Here is a 14,961-nt window from a genome sequence, read left to right on the forward strand (position 1 = left end):
ATTTTGATATAATATACTTGGATTTCAGAAAGGCTTTTAATACTGTTGCACATAAAAGACGGCTGTATAAACTAGAGCAATGCGACATTAAGGACAGGTTACTGCTATGGATAAGGAATGGTTAAGTGGAAGAAGACAGAGAATAATTATCAATGGGCACTGCTCTTTGTGGACTAATGCTATCAGTGGAGTTCCTCAGGATTCAGTGCTGGGCCAATTGTTGTTTTCAATATTTATTAAAGATATTCATGATGGTATATCAGGCTTAATATCAAAATTTGCAGATGATACCAAGTTGGCAGGGTGGTTAACGACACTACTAGCGGTATGTTAATGCAACATGATTTAGAAAAATTAGGTCGTCGGCTAACAAATGGGTTAACAATTACAAGGTACTGCATATGAGTAGCAGTAATCTATTCAGAGTAACTTATCAACTCAGGGACTATCAGAAGACTGGATCTCCTGAAGTTCATCGTGAGCTGTAGGTCGTCAAACAGTAAAATAAATTTCCTTCCAGTATCTCAGGGACTATGATTCTGTGGCTAAATTAGAAATAGAACTGGATAGGTGCCTTGTGGGAATGGAAATAGTAAGAATATTGTTTTATTTTGTTATTTTTAAATATGTTTTATTTTATTTTATGTTGTCATTTTTAAATTTAATTAATTTTTTTCATTGATATAGAGAAAAAGTCTGCTACCCTGTGTCATTTAGCCCTTTTAAAGATCCTTGTTCAAGGCCCTCGTTGGTAACACAGTTAGTAGAATCACCGTTCTCCACACACCAGGCGGAAAAGACCCGTGTTTGAATCCCGTCAATGACGCGAAGGATTTTTATGGGCCTTTTTTACAACGTAACTAACTTAGTCGGTCTCTGGCGAGGGTAACATGGTTTTTTCTCCCAGAAACTCGGATTTTCATCCAGCGAACAGCAAATCGGCCACGAACACCCAAAAATTACAGACAAATTATATAAGCACAATATGGCCAAAGTTGCTGATGCCCTTAAACCGCACAACAACCAACCAACCAACTGTGTTCAAGATTACAAAACATTATAGGAAAATCGTATTATTATCAATGGCAAAATATACTGAGTTGATTTTCTATTAGCAACACCCGCTTGTCCAGGAATAGACTGGTCTCTGATGCTCATAAAAGTTCAAAGACGGAAAATTTGTAGTTTGACCCCAATCTATTCGTCTCCAAGGACGAATCTTTCTAATTTCGAACGTGGAATGATTGTGGGAGCAAGATGGGCAGATGCCAGTGTCTCGACAACAGCCAACTTGGTCAAGTGCTTCCGTTCTGTGGTGTCGCGTGTCTACCATGACTGAATGAACAATGGTCGAACAACCAGCCAAAGATCACAAATGGGACAGCCATGCGTGGTCGACGACTGTGATGAGTATCGCGTGTATCAATTCATAACGCAGCACAGTGACCCCAGCTAACCACCTTGTATAACTTAGGAACAGCAAGACCACTGTCCACATGGGGCATTATTATTATATTAGGGTCACCTAGAAAGTCACTTCAACTACCCATGTGTATTGTGTCCGGAAATTGCGTGTTCACTGGTCGATTTGCTGGGCAAAAAACTAGTTTCTTGGGTTAGTCAGCCTCAGGCTATCTACGCCTGAGGCCGACTCAGCCACGAGTTGAAAAAGCCCTTAAAAGTTCCTCGCGTCATCGATGGATTCGAACCCGGGCCTTTACTGCTCAGTGTGGGGAGGACGGTGACGATACTACTGTGCTACCCGGGAAGACATCCACATGGGTTGAAAAAAAAAAAAAAACCCTAAACTATTATATTATGGTCAATTGGAAAGTTACTTTCAACTACCTATGTGTATTGTGTCTGTAAATTACGTTTTATCTCTGGTCAATTTGTCTCTTTGATCGACAATAAAACCCCGTTTTTCTGGAGAAAAATCCTTGTCATCCTGAGCAGTGTCAGTAAGATGTCAGTAAAAGTTCCTGGTATCATCGACGGAATTTGAACCCGGGCCATTTCCACCCGGTGTGGGGAGGGCGGTGACGATACCACATGGGCTATGGCTCATATAGGCTATTGCAGTCCATGGCCATTATGAGGGCCCATGCTCACTGCGCTGGACAAGAAATTGCACCTTGCATGGCCACCAACACTGGATCACCGACATGTGGAATTCTGTTGCCTGTTGGTGAATCCCGTTTCCATCTCTATGGTGCTGATGGGCATATCCGTATTTTGAGAAAGCAATATGAGGCCGTGACACTTGAATGCACTTTTGGTGTTCGATAGGCTAGAAGAAGTGATACAACAACCATCTTTTTTCAGGGAAAATAATGGATTTGAGGACCGTTTTTGTGGCATGCCAACGGTCCTCCGATCGCCGTTAATTAACTTTTCAAGGAACGCCTACCTTTCTCTCGTCGCTGACTAAGTACACCTTTCATTATGACAGTGTATTCTGATAATTCTGGCGTCTATCAACAAGAAAAACTCCATGCCACAATGCTCGGCAGATTGCTAACTGATTTCAAGAACATAGCAATGAAATCTTCGTCTCTCACGGCCACCCTAAAAACTAAACTATTATATTATCCCCCTCCCCGAATATTTAAATTCATATGCCGTGCTGTGCATGTCTGTTAATTGCGTGTGTTCTATGGTCGATTTGTCTGTTTTGCTGGACGAAAAACCCCAGTTTCTATGGAAAAAAATCTTGCTATCTACGCTTGAGACCGACTGACTCATCCTCGGAGTGAAAAAAAGCCAATTAAAATTCATCGCATCATCGACGGGATTCGAACCCGGCCCTTTTCCACCCGGTGTTGGGAGGACACTGATGATACCACTAAGCTACTCGCGCTGACTCCCACGGCCGCCCTACTCAAGCGATATCGACCCAGATCATGTTTGGTTGGTTGGTTGGTTGTTGTAGGAGTTTAGTCACTTCAGCAACTTAGGCCATATTGCGCCATATATAATATGTCTGTAAATTGTGTGCGTCCTGTAGTCGATTTGCTGTTTGCTGGAAGAAAAAATAGAGTTCCTGGAGAAAAATCACGCTACCCACTCCTCAGACCAACTATTTCAGCCACGTTGTGAAATACAACCATAAAAATTCCTCGCATCATTGAAGGGATTTGAACTGAAGTCTTCTCCCCAACCTGATGTGGGAAATACGGTGATTAGCCATAAGGGCAGCATGTTTGGGACTTACTGGAAAAGGGCATTTGATGCTGTGACCGTCCACTTGACAATGTGCAGGCATTTTTTTACTCATTGTTCAACGCATGGATGGCACTACCACAGAACCCCTTCAACACCTTGTGGAGTCAAAATGTGGTCCCACATAGTATTAGGTAGGTTTTTGCTAATGCAAAGCTAACTCAGTGTATATGGCAAGAAACGCTTCTTCTTGTCTTACAGTTTGGCGCATTATAGCCTAAGCTGCTAATGCGCCAATAAAACCCAAATCAAATCCAAATCCAAATCTTGTCTTACAGGAAAGTAAGACAAGAAGAAGCGTTCCGGCCAATAATTCTAATTCTAGTTATATTAATATTAGATAGTGGTTCATATATTTGTTACATTGGACGCACTCATAAAACTCATCTTTATCTTCTCAGAATAGAAGGTACCCCACAGTGTACCCCAGAATAGAAGGTACTCCACAGTGTACCCCAGAATAGAAGGTACTCCACAGTGTACCCCAGAATAGAAGGTACTTCACTACCATACTCTTTTTTACAATAAAATATATTTTACTTGATTGCCATTATTATCAGTAGAAACGCTAGAAACATTTTTTCCTTCTCAGAAGTTTATAACAACCCATAATAGTGAAGCGTATCTTGGAAAATAAGGCAAATTTAGATGATTTCTTCAACAAGGATGAGGTTAGAAGAAAAAGATTATCTCACTTCTGCTCAGCATTTCATCTAAAAACTTATATATTTGAAACTTATACTGTATTAATAAATTGGCATCATTCTAGCCCTTCTGCATCAATAACTTCAACAGATACTAATACTAATACTAATACTAGTTATAGCAATTTTATTAGATCTAATTATCAGATTTATTATAACGGTTTTGTTAGCATTTTAGGCGCTTCAGCAACTTTAGTATATTGTATCGTATACAGTATAATGTCTGTTAATTGTATGTTCTGTTTGACTTACTATTTTTTGGACGAAAAACCCCAGTTTCCGGGAGAAAAGCCATACTACCATCGCCTGAGACTGACTAACTGATCCAAGTTAATTTCTTAGTTAGCACAGTTTTGGGAGCATCAGCGACTAAGACCATTTTGCTCCGTATATACCATCTATAAAGTACCTATGTTCTGTGGTTGATTTCTGTTTTATTTGGACGAAAAACCCGAGTTTCCGGGAGAAAAAAACATGCTGCTACGTCTGAGCCCGGCTAACTCAGCCACGTTGATATGTTAGTTAGTTAGATATGTTGTTGTAGAGTTATTATTATTATTATTATCCATACAGTGCAAGGAAGCCTGAGGCTTATTTTACATCAGCCAAAAACATTACCGAGTTACCCTGAGAGGGAGAGAGAGAGAGAGAGAGAGAGAGAGAGAAGTAGAAAGGAATCACCAAAGAGAAGAATGACGATGTCGAGCTTAGGACCCTGGATGTGCTAAGTCCATACTCACCAGATGTGAGCCCCTGGAGTAAGTTTTAGGAGCATCAGCGACTAAGGCCTTACTGCTCCATATATACTCTCTGTAAATTGCGTATTTTCTGTTTAGCTGGAGGGAAATCCCGAGTTTCCGGGAGAAAAAACCATACTACCCTCGACTTGAGACCGACTAACTCAGCCATTGTGAAATAAAAATTCCTCACATCATCGACGGGACTCGAACTCAGGTCTTTTCCACGCGGTATGGGGAGGATGTCGATTTTAACAACTGTGCTACCCACGATGGCATAGTTAGTTATAATTAGTTCTGTGATTATTCATTCTCCTCAAGTAGCAGATAGCTAATGAGGAAGGTGAGCCTGCCTAGAGAGGGCGTAACAAGCTCTAAAAACAAAGTTTTCTGTATAAGCGTGTTCTACTTTTATTTACAAATTACGCTTGTGATTTGGTAATTAGGATGCAAAATAGCTGCAAGCATTAAAATGTTTTTATGTTTGAGGCTTGTCTGTGAACTATGATTTAATGTGATAAAGTGGCCAATTATTACATTCTTGAAAAATTTGAAGTTTGTAGCAGATTTTGTGTGTTGAAGTGTTGGTATTTGTGCTTGGCCAAATTTGAACAATTCTGTTTATGCTTTTTATAAGTAAACCAAAATGAGTGGTGTTAAGCAGATGTTGATTGCACAGCACCGATTAAGAAATCAGAATACTGTTCTTCCACAAGTACTAAAGCTAGTACCTAAGTTACCCTTTAAAGTTAAGCACGAACCTCGTCGGCTTTCGAACCCTGAAGGGCCTTTGGGTAGATTGAAAAATTTGAGAAAAACCGTAACTGCCCTCTTTAAATTTGAGAGAATTGAACTGAACTTTAACAGGGCTTCTGAAGCTCGTGGATATGCCGAAAGGGTAAGAAAGATTTTTAGCTCTGCTTTTTGAATACTTAGGAATTAGTTTGAGCAGTATTAAATTCTAACGGGGGTTAAAGGAGTTATTCCGCCTTCGGATAAATTTCTAATTAACACACCCTTAGAATTCAGTAGTGAGCATTCTACTTAAATTACAAGGAGTATTCAGCATTGGTCAAGGTGTTTCTTTTATACCATGCAAAAGCTTGCATTCTGTTAGTGGGCATATACATAGATTAACTTAGGGGAAAGATGTCCTGTTTCTTACCATGTGATTGCACATTCAGCAAGGTTTTGTGCCTAAATCAATGAGAGACCTGGAGATAGCTTAGTAAGCAGATATGAGTGCAAACATAGAGATCCCGGGGGCTCACATCGGGTGAGTATGGGCTTGGCACACCCAGGGTCCTCAGCTGGATATCATAATTCTTCTCTTTCTTGGTGATTCCCTTCTTCTCTCTCTCTCTCTCTCTCTCACACAGGGTAACTCAGATTTTTTTTTTTTGGCTGAGCATAAGCCTCAGGCTTCCTTGCACCATATGGCTAATAATAATAATGTCAAAAAGATGTTTTAAAAAGAAATAAGCATAAATTAATAAAGTATATATAATAAGTATACTACTTGGTTACAGTTATTTTATGTAGTAATAGTATTTGCCATATAGTGCAAGGAAGCCATAGGCTTTTGCCGCAATGAAAAAAAAAAAAAAAAAACAAGTAGATAAGAAAATACAAATTATGCACTTCCCTCCTCATGTACATAACTATCTAGTTCACATTTGAATTTCTTCAAACCACCAACCTCAACCACCTGTGGAGGCAACTTGTTCCAACAATCAACAACCTGCTGGCAAAAAAGAAAACTTCTCCTACAATCTAGTCTCCACCTTCATTCATTTTACCGTTAGAATTCAGAAAGAGGCTCTTACCCATGGATCTTTGTGATACCAAGTGATGGACAGATCTAGCTCTGCCTACTGCTTTGCATTGATTGGAAGGTGTAGTTCTGTGAGTAATTTATTGTTAATTTATATTAGAACCGTTTTATAGGTTATTAAAGATTATAGAAGTGTAGTTTTTTTAAGGGCACCTTCATTTTGAACTATTTAAAAAAAGGTTAGGTTAGTTTACATCACCAATTCAGGAAGGATTCAAGCAAAAAAAAATGGTGTCCATAATTTTGTATACTATAGATTATGAAAACTGTTTTATGCATGAATTCACCCCAAATTGGTGGCATAAACTAATGTAACCTTTTTTAACTATTACAAACATTAGCTTTCCAGGCCTGCAATTGTATTCCTGCCAGCTGTACTTGCTTGCAATGAATCTTTCCAAGATCTAGGAAAATTGGGTCTATGGGCTGAGAAATGGCAGTTGAAGTTTAACATTGACAAATGCAAGGTACTGCATATGGGTAGAGTAACCCCAGAGTAACTTATCAACTGTGTGGTACTACACTCAGGGTAGTGGAGAATGAAAAAGACCTAGAGGTTATTGTGCAGTCAGACACGCAATTCTCTTAACAGTGCAGACATGCCGCCAGAATAGTCCATGGGGTTTTGTGATTGATATACAGAAACTTTGCTAGCAGGGATAAGGAGTGATTATCCCCTTGTGTAAGGCCATGGTTAGGCCGCATCTTGTATACTGGTCTGGAGGCCTCACTTTAGGAAGGATGTAGATCTGCTCGAACCAGTGCAGAGAAGGGCAACCAGACTAGTGAAGGGTGGTCTTACCTAGTAACGCCACATTTCAGTTCTGCAAATTGCAGTGTCTTGAGATTAGGCACCTGCAGGGAGCTCTGATTTAGGTGTTTAAAGTCTTGAAAGAATTGAGTAAGCTGAATGTTAATGGCATTCTTCCTCTTGTGAGACTACACACGAGGGGGCATGAATTTAAGTTGAGCAGGCATGGTTGCAGGATAGATGAGCGGAAGTTTGTGTTCAGCCAGCAGTTGGTTGATTGTTGGAATAAATTGTTGGCTTCTATCTGTTGTGAAAGTGGATGGGTTAAATAAATTCATGAAAAAACTACACAGATTCTTGTAGAGTATGGATGGGTGAACTGTGTAGGTGGTTTTTTTTTTTTTTTTTTTTTTTTGGCTAATGCTCTATAAGGATGCTTTCTTGCATCATTCGCCATTACTACTACCACTACTATATGTAGCTATGGGAAACTTTGGTTTAACTGAAATAAGAAGAAGGAACACTATTATGCCAGCATAATAATGTTTAAGTAATCCGATTTCCCTGTAATTGGTTACAGGGAAAATATGAAGTAACTATTACAGTAATAGTACTTAAACATGTGTGATGACATTTCAAAATTTTGTTGATTCTTATCATCAGGCCTAAAAGGGAAAAAAAAACTATAGTTAATGAAAACATGTGTTCGTTATTAAAAATTATAAATGTCTGTTAAAATGATATTAGCGTTAACATTAGTAGAGGCATATGATGCAAGAAAGCAAGCTTATACAGCATCAGCCAAAAAGAAAACTTCACCTATTTCACCCGTCCACTCGCTCCAAACATTTGTCTAGTTTTTCCTTGAATTTATTTAAGGTATCAACTTCCACAACAACAACAGATGGAAGTTTGTTCCACCAATCAACCATGTGCTGACTAAAGGCAAATTTCCGCACATCTATTCTACAACTGTCTTTCCTCAATTTGAATTTATGCCCTCTCAGGTGTGTAATCTGAGCAAGAGGAAGAATCCCATTAGTATTGACTTGCCTAAATCATTCAAGCCCTTATACACCTCAATCAGATCACCTCAGAGATACCTGGTCTCCAGACACTACAATTTGCAGAACTTAAGCCTTTCTTGGTAAGAGCAACCCTTTGTTCCCCTCACCAATCTCGTTGCCCTTCTCTGTACTCATTCTAGCAGCTCTTCATCCTTCCTATAATGAGACCTCCAGACCTGTATGGTATTCAATTTGTGGCCTGATCATTGCCTTATACAAAGGAATAATCACCTTATCCCTGCTAGCAAAATTCCTGTATATCATTGACATGACACCATGAGCTGCCCTGGCACCGTGTCCTCAGAAAACTTTATATCTGACTGCACAATTACTCCTAGGTCTTTTTCATTTTCCACTATCCTGAGTGTTGTACCACATAGTTGGTATGTCACTCTGGGGTTACTGCTATCCATATGCAGTACAGTAAACCTTCGATTTAACGGACCCCGATATAACGGTTTTCGGATTTTATAGACTGCACAAATAATAATACAGTAATATACATATTAATCTTGACTATATTATTTTTTTAGGTTATACAAAACTTGTGTTATTAATTAAAAATTAATAATAATTACATATTTCCATTATTGTTTTGATAATTACCTACTTTTATTTTTATAATCAAATTCAGGAAATTGTTTTTTATTCTTTCTGAAAATGCGTTCAAATCGCTTGTATTCCCAGATTACAGATAACAGATAAGAGCAAGCAGTGACTTGCTAGCTAAACGTGACTCAGGACACTAAACTGCAGGTCTACCAATTCGCTTTTTTTCGGTCTCAGTTTGCCTCAAGCTATGGTGCGATCAGGTTGTATACAGAGTGTTTCTGTGATTTCTGAATTCTGACTTTATTTGTTAAATAATTTTGCAATCCTTACAATTTAAAATGGCATCAGGTGATAGAGGAGTGAAAAGGAAAACGTGTGAACTTAATGTGGCACAGAAATTAGAGCTAATTGAGAAATTAGAACAAGGCATCTCAATAGCACGCGTTTGTGAAATTTACAGCGTAAAAAACAAACTGTTTCTGATATCTTTAAATCAAAGGCCAAATTGCGACATTTTATATTTACAACAGAATATTGCTATAATTTAATTATAAATTTTAATATATTATTATTATTATAATTTAATGATTTTATATTGTACAGTACTGTATATTGTATTATTTTTTTTTCCTTAAGAACAATAAAAAATTCCCCCCCAGGTTACATTCGGTTTAATGGACTTTCGGCATTAACAGACACCCCTTCTCCCCTATTAGTCTGTTAAATCGAGGGTTTACTGTACTTTGCATTTGTCAATGTTAAACTTCAGTTGCCATCTCTCAGCCCATCTATCCAACTTTTCTAGATCATGACCAACTTTTCTAGAGCAGTAACACGTCATTACTGTCATTAATAACCTTGCCAACCCTCGTATCATCTGCAAAATTGGCAGTATAGTAGATGGTCGAAATAATGGAACATTTGAGCTAATGGCACAGTGAGATTGGATGTTTGCATACAGCACACATCTTGCAGTGCTGAAAAAAGGTCAAGTCACGTGATTACTGTATTTGTTTGTTTTCCATTTTGAAAGTGAATTCTGTACTGATATCACAGATTAGAGAGCTGTTTTGCATTTATTTTAACTTAAAAACCCCTCACTATGGCTCTTAAAGTTAATAAACCTCATCCACAGAAGAAAAGAACAACATTAAAGCTTAGTGACAAACTTGATACAATCCAAACTATTACATTGAGTTCACCTGGACAGTTAATTCAGGGTGCCTCTGTAGCCAGGTGGGCAGGAGCACCAGTGCGTAGCACATGCTTCTTGAGTAGATCGGGGTTCGAGCCTGTGAACACCAAATATGGAGGATGCAGAAAGGTCAGGGAATGACCACTGCATATCCCCGGAGCAATATGGCCTTAGTTGCTAATGCGCCTAAAAACCAAATAACAACAGTTAATTCATATACCCATGTGTATCGTGTCTGTAAATTGCACGTGTTCTTTGGTTGATTTGCCTGTTTTGCTGGATGAATAAACCCCGGTTTCTGGAGGGGGGGGGGGGAACCTTGCTGTCTAAGGCTGAGACCGACTAACTCAGCCATGGAGTGAAAAAAGCCCATAAAGGTTCCTAGCGTCATCGACAGGATTCAAAGCCAGGCCTTTTCCACCCGGTGTTGGGGGGACGGTACCGATACCACTGTGCTACCTGAGCAGACTAAACTTGATATAATAAAGAAAATATAGAACTGCATTAAATGCAGAATATAACATTGGATCGTCAACTGTTTGTTTTTTATGTGCAATTAATTGAATTGCATTCTTAATCTCTCTATTTCTTATTTAGCCTCATTATTTCTGCATTAAATATAATAACAATAAAACTTTATAGATAACGGAAAAATCAAAATAACGGCACCTTGAATCCCCGAAGGTTTGGTTATTCTGAAAGTCTACTGTATTAGGCTTGGACATTACGCCTGATATACAGGTAACCCATGTATAACACGGTACTTCTACAACACGGTTTCACTCTAACATGATTGATAAATTGTGGTAATCCTTGCACAACACAGTACTTGTATAATGCGGTTAGAGAATTGTGGCAAACCTTGTACAATACTGTATTTTTCAGCTTTTGTGTAGGGAGAATTCTGCTATTATGTTGGATGTAATTTTAAACATTTCCATTCTTTTTTGTATATCCCCGCTTTTGGCTCGCTATCATTATACAAAAAAAATTATTAGGAAATCCCTGTGTTAGGTTCTGTACAATTGACATTGTGGAAAAAAAAAATCTAGATTTCAAAGTTTTATTACTATTGGATAACGCGCCAGGCCACTCAAAAGATTGAAGTCATCAAAACATTGAAATAATGTTCCTAACACCTAATACAACTTCTTTAATTTATCTTTAAAACTAATTACATTAGAAAATTGTTACAATGGATTTGTAAAAAATTGATTCCAAATCTATTGAAGTTTCAAAGGCACGGAAACATTTTTCAATTGTGGACTGTATGGGATTCATAGCTTTATCACTCAAAAGAAGTAAAACCAACTGTCAACATTAACTGCGTGTTGGAAAAATGTATGGCCAGAGTCAGTCAGGAAATACTGTATGGTCAAACTGGCAGAAAACAGAATCAGTGCTTGCTAAGTTGGTAGGAGGGGGAGGGTTTTGATGATATGACTACTAAAGAAGTTCAAGAATTACTGGTTGAAAAAGAGGCTAGTGAAGCGGATTTGTTGGAATTAAAATAGCGGCTAAATGGAAACAAGTAATTTCGAGTAATATAGAGAGCAAACAGTGGTCAGCACTAGAGAAGGGGTGCCATTTGAGAACAGACGTGAAAGGGTTGCTGAGGGCAAGAACAATAGGACCTTGAAGTGGGATTACAAAGCGTCTCTTTTGGTCTAAGCCACCATTAGGAAGTAAACAGGAAATGAGTGGATGTCCAGTGTTTTCATCAAAAGAAAACGGCATCAGGGTGGCTGATGTTTTGGCAAGTTGGCCTTATTTAGCAGAGAAGATGTGAACATGAAACTGAGTGTTTTGGGGGTGACCGACAAACACGAAAAAGCCATACTGCCATGTGAAAAAAAAAATAAGAAATTTCTAGAGGTTTGTGCGCTAGGGAGATGTTTTAGCAAATAAAAAGGAATGGAAAATTAAGCAGAGTACGAGGATTGGTTGCAAGTCCTGGGAAGGCGTTCCAAACTTCAGAGAAGAAAAGGTTCGAAAGAAAAGTTAAGTGTGGTTGAGAGAGTTCTTGAAGATACGTGGAAGAGAGTGGATTGTGGGTTTTTTTGAGTGCTGGGCACAGAGATAGGAGAGCTGGTAATGTAGGCACTTGTAAAGAGTCTGAAGGAAAACTTGCGAAGGAACTGCTCATGGGTTCTAGTTCCGACTGCAGAGAATGAGCCAAGTATGTACACCTGTGAATATATCGCCTACACAAGAGGGTGCATCATGTCAAGAGTGCCCCAGAAGTGAACGCAAGCCGATAAGTCTTGAAGGGAAACCTGAGTGCAAGCCTGTCAGTCTCGAAGGAAAACCGGAGTGCCCCCAGAAGTGAACGCATGCCTGTAAGCCTTGAAGGAAAACCGGAGTGCCCAGAAGTGAACATATGCCTGTCCGTCACTAAGGAAGCAGAGTGCACAAGAAAGGGAAAGAAAGCCTGTCTGCCAGGAAGGAAGCCTGAATGCAAGGAAATTGGAAGTAGCATCCATTTCGGAACTTAAGTCTGTTCCTGTTTTTTTCTCGAATCCTGAACTCAAGGACTTGTAACATAGCTCTGTAAGGAATTGAAGTCATAGTCCTTTTAAAAAAGGAACATTTCTGTTGTATTAGGAAAGTTAGTTACTAAAGTTGAGATAATTTGTTATGAATGTTAATGATTATGAAATAATGTAAGGGTGGTATAGGGGTAATAAAGAGAAAGTAATAGTATAAAGGAATTAGTAAAGAAATTATATTTATAGGGGTAGTACTGTAAGGATATGTTAACAATATCATTAAATTAGGCCAGGTGCCATCATAAGATAATATACCAGGTGAGGTGTAAAGAGAAAGAAATTTTATTAATAGAGAAACCTCATGAATAAAGAGGGATGACTAAGATGATAACCCGCATTGGACCAGCGTGGCAGACTATGGTCTTCTATGCTACGAGTCTCATTAGTTCATCTGACATCCATTTAGGCCTAAACCTAGAACAGTATTTCTTAATCGGTATGAAAAACCTAGTAGCCTTTATTTTAATAAAGTTTAATTTAAACCCGTTTGTCGATCATTACTAGGAAGTATCCGAGTGGTCAGGTGCTGGAGTGCAGTAGCACACGCTCTTTGAGTTAGACTGGAGTTCAAGCCCCTGACTACTAAATACGGTTGATCTGCAACCCGCATTGGACCAGCGTGGCAGACTATGGTCCAATTCTCTCAACATGAATTGTTGAGGAGGCTTCCATCCTGCAGTGGGTTGATTATGGCTACAGTTTTTTATATAGTAATTAGTACAAGTTAAAAAAGAATTTTAATTACAAAATACTTGATTGGTTACAGTTACATTATTATTACTTTTACAGTTAAAATAATACATTACACTATTGTAAAAAAGTTATGCACAGTTTAAAAATGTTTTATAGGTGATTTATTTTGTTACACTTTGTCCAGGATGTCCTGGTACAACAGTAGTAACTTTTTCATTGACTTAATATCTTGTAGGGGCCTCCACATGTGTGCTATATTAGACTTGCACCTATCTCGCACCCAGAGTAACTGGAACTTCACCCAAACCCAGTCAGCATTGTTTGTACCTGCACTCAAAATAATAATAATAATAATAAAAAAAACCTGACATATTAAGAAAATTTGCCGTAAATTTTTTACACATGAATAATAATGCAAAAATCAATCATCAGCAATATTAATATATTTTTTGCATATAATACACAAAAATAAAAAAAAACCAATTAAGTAGAAAAAATATAAAGAAAATATATTCATAACATAATTAATTTTACACCTTTTGCTGTGCACGATGATGACAATCATCAACAGTTTCTGGATTTAGCTGTGTTTTTTCTTGCTTTAAGAAACCAGCTGCAGAAAAATCCTTCACTGGCCTGCTGGCAGGGATGGCAAAAATGAATCTACAGCTGCAAAATCTGGAAAAAAAAAAAAAAAAAAAACCCGCCCCACCACCTAACAATTAAAAATCTTCACCAGAAATTGTTTTGGGAAGTTTCATTGTGATATAATTTTGGATTTTGTTGGGTGGGAATTCAACATTTTCATCACATGAATATTTGATATCAAGGTTGTTTGTCTTCTTCTTTTTCTTTCAATTGAATCTTTTAGTTCTGGTCTTTTAGTGTCATGTGGCAATGAGTTATTTATAAAAATTGGAACTGCACCTGATCTGTGAACCTGATATTTACCTGAGACCTGACCCACACTGTGGGTATTTTGAGGGTACTTGATCTGATAGACTCTGTCTTGATGGAATCATTTCTGCTGCTTACCATGCCAAGGTTTTTGGGAAAAAAAAAAGTCTAAATGTAAATTCAAGAAATGAAGTTGCAACAGCATAAGGGAGCTCGTCATAAGATTCATTGTCGCACATGAAACGCTTGCTTTTTAGTACTTGAGCTTTCTTCAGATGTGGAAACAGGAAGAAATCATATGGGGTTAAGTCCAGTGAATTAGGGCTATGGGGAAGAACCATGGTACCTATGGCAGTGATCACTGGCTGCACAATATTATCCGTATGGAGCCTGGTATTGTCTTGATGGAGAAACCACCTCTCACTGGAAAGTTCTTGATGTTTCTCACGAATGGCATGCAAAGTTTGATTCTGAAAACCTCAGCGTGTAAGAGTATGCTTCCTTATTCATAGTTGTTCCACGAGGCACAAAATCTGTAAGAAGAATGCCTTTTATGTCAAAAAACACAAGGACAATTTGTTTGTCAGCCGAACAAGAGGCTCGAAATTTCTTAGGTCTTGGTGAACTTCTACTCATTCGACTCATGTTTTTTCTCTGGATTATAGTGAAAAATCCAAGTTTCATCACATCACCATTCGATTTAAGAAGTGTTAATCCTGTGTTTCAAAATTATCAAGCATTTCTTAACACAAGTCTATTC

At 38.3% G+C, this 14,961-nt stretch overlaps 1 protein-coding gene across 1 annotated transcript in view; it reads left to right on the forward strand.

The window, feature by feature from the left end:
• The first annotated feature begins 5,134 nt into the window (after positions 1 to 5,134).
• The window catches only part of mRpL17 (mitochondrial ribosomal protein L17), a 32,918-nt gene continuing 23,091 nt past the window's right edge, over positions 5,135 to 14,961 (forward strand). Inside the window, exon 1 of the mRNA XM_090385713.1 lies at positions 5,135 to 5,561. Coding sequence (XP_090241839.1) covers positions 5,310 to 5,561 — 252 coding nt within the window. The 5' untranslated portion in view covers positions 5,135 to 5,309. The remainder of the gene's footprint in view (positions 5,562 to 14,961) is intronic.

Source organism: Mastigoproctus giganteus, chromosome 12 (genome assembly GCF_048544385.1).
Source record: "Mastigoproctus giganteus isolate SK-2022 chromosome 12, ASM4854438v1, whole genome shotgun sequence".
Lineage (NCBI taxonomy): Eukaryota > Metazoa > Arthropoda > Arachnida > Uropygi > Thelyphonidae > Mastigoproctus > Mastigoproctus giganteus.